Below are 9,260 nucleotides of genomic sequence, written 5' to 3' on the forward strand. Positions count from 1 at the left end.
TGACCTTTTATTATTTTTTAAAGTAATTCCTAGAGACAATACACTTTTGGCGTTCATAGCTTGCGAAAACTTTATGAAAAGCCATCTTTAGATATCGTCTTGTCACACAGAAGTCATAATAATATCATAAGAGCATCATCATGATCTTATTAGTTATAAATTTATTTTTAAATTAATTTTTAAATATCAAATGACGTCATGATATCGTCTTTAATGATATCATTATGACTTAGTTATGACTCTGTGTCCTACATGAGATTCTGATTTAAAACGTGTAATTCTTGAGTCAGCGTTGCATTATCATTTTGAATCATTCTCTTTACTTCTACGATCATGCTCCAACAGATTTTTGTTCCACCATTATCAAAGTTTCTGAACGACATTAAATATGTCGTTCCGATATACCTATAATTTTATTATGATTTTTATTCACCATGTTAAAGGAGATCAAAATCTATGACGAATCCATTGTATCTTATCCTTGTAAACAAAACAATAAGTTAATCATTAGTCAAAAACTTTTGATAGCCACATCATTAATGGCAAATTATTATACATTAAGTATTCAATTCTTTTTTACAATAAAAATTTAAACAATTGTTCAATTACTTTATTTAAAATAAAATTGTTAAATTAAATGTTTAATTTAAAAAAATTTATTTTTGTTTAAAAAAATACAGAAAAATGAAACTGTTTAAGTTTTTGATAAAGAACATTTAAAATTTCATTAATTAAATAATTCCCGAAGATTTTAATTTTCATTAGGTGTTCATCTTACATCACTTTGTTCACATATATCATTTTATATCGCTTTAAATCTTTAATTCAAGCTTATATTGATATGTCGGACGGCCACGTAATCCTGCAACGCGCATGAGATACGTGCTCACGTGTGATTTGTTGACTGCCATCGAGGAAAAGTTATTCTTCTCGTGGCGAGAAGTGTAACGAGAGCTCGATATATCAAGCGGTTACGTTGGCGATCATCTTGCAAAATTACAGTGGTCCAAAAAGGCATCGCGATAAATCTCACCGACGCATCTCGGTCTTCCGCGCTGCGGTCGCCGAGGGCCGCAAAATTTGGGAGAAATTTGATACACACAATTTATCTCGACTCGACACCTCGCGTTATCCTTTTAGCGTCCGTGTCTGATCGGAAAGATGATCGATGCGGCGGATCGGAACGATTAAAAAACTCTCTAAAAAAGAAAACAAGGAAAGAACAAGGGCAATAGGAGTCAAGCGCGGGAGTGTTGCGCAAATAACACGACTATCGTAGCGTAAAACTTCTTTATTTTACTAAAGCGCTTACATGTTTCGGCTCATTTTTGAGCCTTCTTCAGAGACAACTAATAAACTCACATATATGTAGAATATAACAATTATTAACTAGTCATGGTGATCTTCCCCACCTCGAGAGTATAAATGCCAGAATTAAATCCAGATAAGAATGCAATGAAGAAAAAAGGAAAGAAATAGTCAATGTCGCTCGTACACAGGAAGAAGTCTATCGGGCGTTGACTTTAGATCATTTTCAAAATTTTTTTTTTTATTTGGATTAATTTTTTAACTAGTTTTCTAATTACTGTCTCAATAAAGACCAACTAAATCAAAAAGAGACTAACTGTGTCTGACTGGCCAACTTATCAGAAACCGGTTTTTGAATTATTAAGAGTAATGTTTGCGATGCGGTATCTTGTGATCAGGGTGAGCTTCCTAACTTTCGGAATAATTAATTATAATTTCAAAAACTTTTTGATACATTAGTTTTACATTTGTTTTATTTCGAGATTTTCAAAATTTCTTTCCTTTTTCCTTCATTGCATTCTTATCTGGATTTAATTCTGGCATTTATACTCTCGAGGTGGGGAAGATCACCATGACTAGTTAATAATTGTTATATTCTATATATGTGAGTTTATTAGTTGTCTTTGAAGAAGGCTCAAAAATGAATCGAAACATGTAAGCGCTTTAGTAAAATAAAGAAGTTTTACGCTACGATAGTCGTGTTATTTGCGCAACGTCTCCCGCGCTTGACTCCTATTGCCCTTGTTCTTTCCTTGTTTTCTGATTTATAAGGAGTTTTGGTCAGGTTGATTTATTACTCTCTAAAAAAAATGAACGTCATTGTTGTGCTCTCTAATGGAAGAACGATGTCACTTAACTTAAAAATAGTATCACGCACTTATTATATACAATATATTAATATGCAAAATATAAAATATTTCATATTTCAAAAGCATATATTAATACACATTTATCATATAAAAAACTACACATCGTATGTAGTACGTTGTACTTCGTATTAATTCTACATTACTCGCATAATTTTTTTTACGTAATTACTTGCGTGAAAATCATCATAAAGTTAGATATGAATCAGGAACTTTCGGCAGTCATTATATCTATAAAAGCAGAGATTATGGAATAGCGTTTTTTAAATTAACATTGCTCTGATATAAATGCATATGAAGACTTTAAATTTACACAGAACTTTTGAGGAATATGTTAGCTACAACATCCAATAAATGAAAGTCGCCAAAATTTAAGTCCAACGTCAATATTAACAAAAAAGTAAAAAGTGAGAAAATAATAGGGTCTAAAAAATGGGATGTAATATAAAATATTGATGAAATTTTGATCATAGTAATAAATAACACAATAAATGAAGTCTAAATTTGTTTATTTATGTAAACTGATCAAGAAAAATAGAAAACTCTTTACATTTTTATTGTACAATAACACAGAAAATATAATAGCATCATTGAACGTTATTACGCATGAACAATAAAGAATAAAATTAAATCTTGAATCATTAAATTATAACGTACAATATTAGCATCTAAAATAAACATTATTCACAACAAGAATCAAAAAGTTATTTTCTCAACCCTCAATGTATTTCACATTACCTGCATGTTGTCATATGATAAACAAAGTCTTTCCGTAGCAATAAACAAGTTTGATAGCAATTAATCTGCATAATATTGTTCATGCAACATTATTAAAAGCGTCTATGTAATATAAGCATTAAAAAAACTTACTTTCAGTTTGTAAGAACACTTTTTAGAAAAGCTGCCGGATCTTCTGACGTAACGAAAATGAATAAATGTTAATTGTGACAAAACGTTTAGTCGGACTGAGTCTATTGCTTATGATTACATATTTGATAACAGTTGCAACAACTTTTAGCGATTGCACCTAGCGCTGCTAACGTTCTGTCGCGTCACGTCGTGCGCCATGCAATGCTTTGTTTAAAAAATAAGCCATAGGCTACATTTACACCGTGCATTTAGGTCGCGGCCTATACAATAGATGTCCTTGTTTATCCTGTAGGTTAAACAAAGACACCTATCGTATAGGTCGTGGACTAAGCGCACGGTGTAAACGTAGCTATTATTCCATATTAGTAGCCTATTCCATAATCCCTGCTTTTACACTACATTCATAGTATATTAAACAAAATTATGTCTTAATTTGTATAGTTTACTTTGATGATTTATAATTAAATAAAAATTGAGATAATATTCTATACATACTTTAGTTGAAGAAAAAAGCAAAAGTATTTTTTTTAATTGTGAAATAATTTCTACTAAATATAACAATATGTATAAGCAGCATTCATAGTTCTAGCGAATTTATAAGGGGCCTAGATATCCTACCAGAATAATAAAGGCTTAACATATAATGTTATTAATGTGCACAATATTAAAATAGAATTTGGCAGAAATAAGAATAATACCACCTTGATCAAAAAGTTCCCGGAATTACCACCAGGCTCTGAGTCAGCTGATTTGAGTTCTGTTTTTTTGATTAGGTTGCCACATCTATCATTGACATTTCCACCAAATTTTATCGCCATAGCTTGACATTTGTAAAAGTTACGCCATCTTAAGTACATCTATCTCTGCACGGTTTTCGATTTTTTACAGTTTTAAAAATGGAGTTGAATTTGCAACATCCGTGGTTTTTTGACTCGATCGAACAGAAAAAATCGCATATTGGATGAATTCGATGATTGTTGGATGGTATTCGTTTCGTTCTTGGTCAAAAATTCACAGATGTTGCAAATTCAACTCCATTTTTAAAACTGTAAAAAATCGAAAACCGTGCAGAGGTAGATGTACTCAAGACGGCGTAACTTTTACAAATGTCAAGCTATGGCGATAAAATTTGGTGGAAATGTCAATGATAGATGTGGCAACCTAATAAAAAAAACAGAACTCAAATCAATTGACTCAGAGCATCACCTGGTGGTAATTCCGGGAACTTTTTGATCAAGGTGATATGTACGTATAAATTTTAAATATTATTTTTAATTTTTTAATAAATTATTAAATCAGAACTTTTTATTCTTTAGTTCATGTCACTATTAGTATTACTTTAACGGCTTTCTTTTATTTCTTATGATTTCTCTACTATCAGCAACATCTCATTTATGACGTTATCCAACAATTCTGTCTGCAAGGATTCTCTTTCTCCTACTTCGCGTGTGTTTCTTCGGTTGTCGAGTATAATACGACGTGTGAACACGTACACGGTCACGTGCGTATAGTCATAGCTTCGATAACCCGGGAATGTCTGCCTGTGTATATAAGTGCAGAGAAATGACGTGGCGTGACAGAACGTTAGCAGCGCTAGGTGCAATATTGCCGATCGCCAGTGCACGCGAAATAAAACGATATCTGCTTGTGTACGACGTGATCTAACCGGATCTGCTTTACGCATTTATACGGAGGAAAGAGCTCCACTTTCCCATCTAGTTTGTCTACCAACCCGTGGAGATCCAGAGTATCTTGGACGAAAATGGCCAGGAAAGTTTGTCACGTCATATTGATTATTTCATTGTTGGCCAGGTCAGTTCTTCTCGATGAAGATAGCCAATTATTTCTTACCAGCCATTCAACAAAAAGACTGTGTTCCAAATTTACTGCCAGCGCTGAAAATCTATACGTTACGTGCACTACAATTTTTCAACATTGACAATGAATTTCGGAAAACAGCCGGCTGTGCATCGAGACTGATGTCTGTCTCGAGATCTTGTAAATTAAGTAGAATCCAGACTGATGAAACAAGCGCGAGTAAATACGAACGAACAACTTATATCTTGAGACATACGTTCATTGAAATGAATTGTTCGTATATTTATTTGCTTGGTCTGGATTCAGTTTTCAACCACAATTATGAATCGACAAACTATTTCCTGAATGCGCTGAGTGTTTAGTGTCCGCGCAAATGAGAACAGAATTTAATTATTTTATTTTATCTTTATGTACGTATTTATTCATGGTCAGCGCATATGAGTCATCGTATTTTACAAATGCGCGAACTATAGTTTGCCACAATTGCGAATACGTGTCTAGGCAAACAAACGAAGAGTATAATTTATCATTGGTTCCCGACAGTTCTTAATACAATTTTTTTATTTTACAGTGCTTATCTGGGGGTAGCTGCCCCTAATTGGGTGGACGATTTAGTAGCAAATATCAATGAAGACGTGCGTCATAGACTCATAGATGTGAATAAGAATATAGAGAATTTGAATACGCAAATAGAGAATTCAGTGCAACAAACGCTTGCGCAAGTCCACAAAACAATAGAGGATCTACCAAGAGGTAATTAATCACAAAATATTTTACAATATCTATTGATGTTTATTTGATTTAAGAACTGCATCAATATGTAATAAAAACTGAACAGTGTGTCATACACTTAATAGCATAATTCAATTTTTATTTAATTTAAATAAATAATCAAAAAGTTCAAAAAATTTTTTTAAATAAACACCTTTGCATTATAAAAATCTTTGCATTAGTTATATATAATATATATTTTTTATACAACTAATAAATCTAAAGGGTATAATAGAAATCATAGCAATATATTTATGCATATACCGAAGTGCATCATAAAACTTAATAGAATTTTTCATTTTATATTTATACTTCCTTTACCATTGATATTTTTTAGCTTAATTTAACATCATTCAATATAATTTTATCCAATATTTTTTTCAAGCATCTGAATCAATATTTGCGATTCGAATGTAGTTATTTTCTTTCATTTTGTGTTCGGAAAATTGTGGAGTATCGATATCCAAATATAATACGTAAATATACAGTTTCTTAAATTTCCCCTCGCACTCACGTGGAAGAGAGAGATCTTGATACGTTTGCATGATAGTTTGCGCTTAGCGATATTCTTTATCGTTACAAAAGATAGAGAAACGAAGATTCCAAAATCGCATCTCGTTCGCCGCGTAGTCGACGTTCCTTTCACTATCGGCCGTGATACAGAGCAGACACTAGCATTCTCTATTAAGTCTCAAGGCGGTCAGTATTCTTTTTCCATTCATTCGACCCGTTAATTCGTTACTGATGCTTAATTTCGCGCAACATTTATCTATGCAATTAGCACGTAGCTATGAACGTATCGAATCAAATAGCGTTATCAGCGATTAATATCGATAAAAATTTAATCGCCATAATACCCGCTTGAAATCGATCGGTCCGACAATTGATGACATTGTAATTTAAAAGCAATTAGTCCGATATTGTACAGGGTGTCATAAAGTTGCACTGCTGGTTCAAACAAAATTCTACTGTAATATCACACTGCTGCTGACAATTAACTAAATTACAATTTGTTTAAAATAGTTTCTCTTTTTCCTAAATAAAATATCAAATTTCTTCCAACGATTACATATTGATTGATGACATGTGCTGATTGTATAATCAACGCAAAGCAAACGTAAAGGAAAGAGAAAATAAAACGTACGCAACGGATATTTTTTGTGCAGATGGACAAGGACATTTAATAACAACTGGCAACAACGTCATAATCAATTCTGTAAATGGTGTTACTATGATAAAGATAGCCAAATCTGGTTATACACCAAACGGAGTGCCGTACAGGAATGTTACTACAGATCTAAATAATGGGGATTATCTTTATCACGACGAGACTTTTTACAATTCAACATCTAATGCTATGGAGAGAATTCGCTGGAGACAGAACCTCAGAAATCCAGGTGCTCAACTTGAATATCTCCCGAATGAGTAATAAAACAATAAGTTTTTATTTTCATGTTCTATATTACGGTATACAATTTATTTTGCTTAACCCTTTGTTGAACAATTTTTCTATTTTTCTATTGTATTTAGCTGAATTTTAGTATACATATAGGAGTTTTTGGAGGCTGCTGATTACAAATCTTAAATCAAAATTTTAAAAATCAAAATGATATATTCAATATGGCAGCTAAATTAAATTAACTATGACTTATTTACGTGTAAACTTTTATATATAAAAATATTAAAAAATTATAAAGAATATTAAAGAATATTAAATATATAAAATGTTAAGAATTTTAAGAATTTATGTTTTATTAATATCACCATTCAATGTCTTAATAGTTATTTTGACCGCCATTTTGGATCTGCCATTTATGAAAATTTGCCAATTATGAGTGTAGATTTAAAATCAGCGATTTCAAAAACATCAAGAGAGATTTTAAAAATATATTTGAGAAGCAGACTTTCAAAATGCGTTTTGTTCAAAATTTGTAATTTTTAAGAAATGGGGAAGAAAGCCACAAGAAAATTGCGTGACTCACAGAAAAAAACAATTTGCTAATCAGTAAGATATGTTCAACAAAATTGCTAAATAGTTGTTAAAAATATTAAACAAGTATTTTGTTTGTCTCCAGTTAAAGGATATAATACACTTCAAATGTCAAGATTTTTTTCAGCACATAAATTGATTGTGTAGAAATGCTTTCAGAATATCGTAGAGTAGTTTAAAATATGAATCTTTCAACACACTGAACACTATGCCATCTTTAACTCAACAAATGCAATTTTGGACAAAATATAGGTATTTTAGAAGTTTGCCCCTCATTTATTATCATTTTTATCTCAGCATGAATTTTTTATAAAAAGAGTACTAATTTTGACTCTAATCTTTTATTTCTAACTTATATCTACCACAAAATAATTACGTATTTTTGTTATTCACGGATATACACAAGTTTTACGAACATAACGATACCAAATACGTAATATAAATCAATTATCAAATATGTAAAAATATACAAAAACTGCGGTGAGAAAGATATGCCTTCTAAAAGCACACTATGCAACAAAGAGTTAAAATTTTGCATAAATTAAGCTAATTGGTAAACTAATTAGAAAAAAAGATAATAAAGCTATTTTCAGGCCTTTGTAGATAACAAAATAAAGAGAAGTTATGAATCACGAAAAGCAGAATACTGTTGGACTTTTATTCATTAGAATTTGATGCATTGTCAAAAAAATATGTTTTTCTCACTCAGTGTGGTGTTAAGAAGATCAATAACGATGAAATATGTTTGATAAGCACTTTTGCACTTTTGCACGCTTCTCGGAATATCGTTATCTGTCGAAGAACGCAAACCGATCGTAAAGTGCAACAGTAAAATCGTGAGTTATGCGGTGGGGAAAGTCACACGATTATCAAGTTGTACAAACCGACGGAATAAATACAGTTAATTTTTTATTATGATTTTGTAAAAGGGCGTTTGAAATAACAAATTAAAATATGTGATAATATGACGTTAGCGACTTTGCGGTACAAATATCGATATCTGTTTCTTGCGGTTTCTTATCATGTATGTCCAACTGAATAAGCACTCGTTACAAAGAAAATTCTCCTACTTATGTACTTTGGCGACAATACGAATAAAGCTCTTCTTCATTAAAACCTTTTTTGATAAAAACCAACATGTTTTCATGTGCTTCTTACTCTAAAAATTGATTATCTATTACTTAATAAAATTGATTTTATTGTCTATGTATCATTCTTTTACCTTTATTTTTTTCAAAACTGAGAGAAATTTAGTTCTACAAAAAAGTACATTCTTGGCATCGAAAATGACTATAAATTATAGTTAGATTATATTAATTGCAACCATTTTTTCTAGTGCGCACAATATTAAAAAGTTAAAATTAAAAGTTATAATTACCATGTAAAACTATACGATATAAATTTCCGTTCTTTTTATCATCTATATTCAGCATTTTATACTAAAAAGGATATTTAATAAACAAACGCAATTATGACAGCTTACGTGACAGTGATATGACTGAATACTTTCACGCATTTTATATATGCATTTCTATGAAAGCGCTATAAATGTTAAAGGATGGCCTTGTGTTGTGTGTGTTTTAATATACAGGAAACCTATCATTTAACCATAATAAAATACGAAGTACCGAGAAGAG

The 9,260-nt window shown here is 31.2% G+C and overlaps 1 protein-coding gene across 1 annotated transcript; it reads left to right on the forward strand.

Annotated features, from left to right (window-relative positions):
• Positions 1-2,131: 2,131 nt before the first annotated feature.
• On the forward strand, positions 2,132-7,196 carry LOC108726207 (uncharacterized). The gene is made up of 4 exons (XM_018453648.1): positions 2,132-2,174; positions 4,426-4,856; positions 5,434-5,615; positions 6,800-7,196. Exons 2-4 carry the CDS (start codon positions 4,807-4,809, stop codon positions 7,060-7,062), a joined length of 495 nt encoding a protein of 164 aa, XP_018309150.1. The 5' UTR covers positions 2,132-2,174; positions 4,426-4,806; the 3' UTR covers positions 7,063-7,196.
• Positions 7,197-9,260: the final 2,064 nt, after the last annotated feature.

Source organism: Mycetomoellerius zeteki, unplaced genomic scaffold, assembly GCF_001594055.1.
Source record: "Mycetomoellerius zeteki isolate Tzet28-1 unplaced genomic scaffold, Tzet1.0 scaffold4, whole genome shotgun sequence".
Classification (NCBI taxonomy): domain Eukaryota; kingdom Metazoa; phylum Arthropoda; class Insecta; order Hymenoptera; family Formicidae; genus Mycetomoellerius; species Mycetomoellerius zeteki.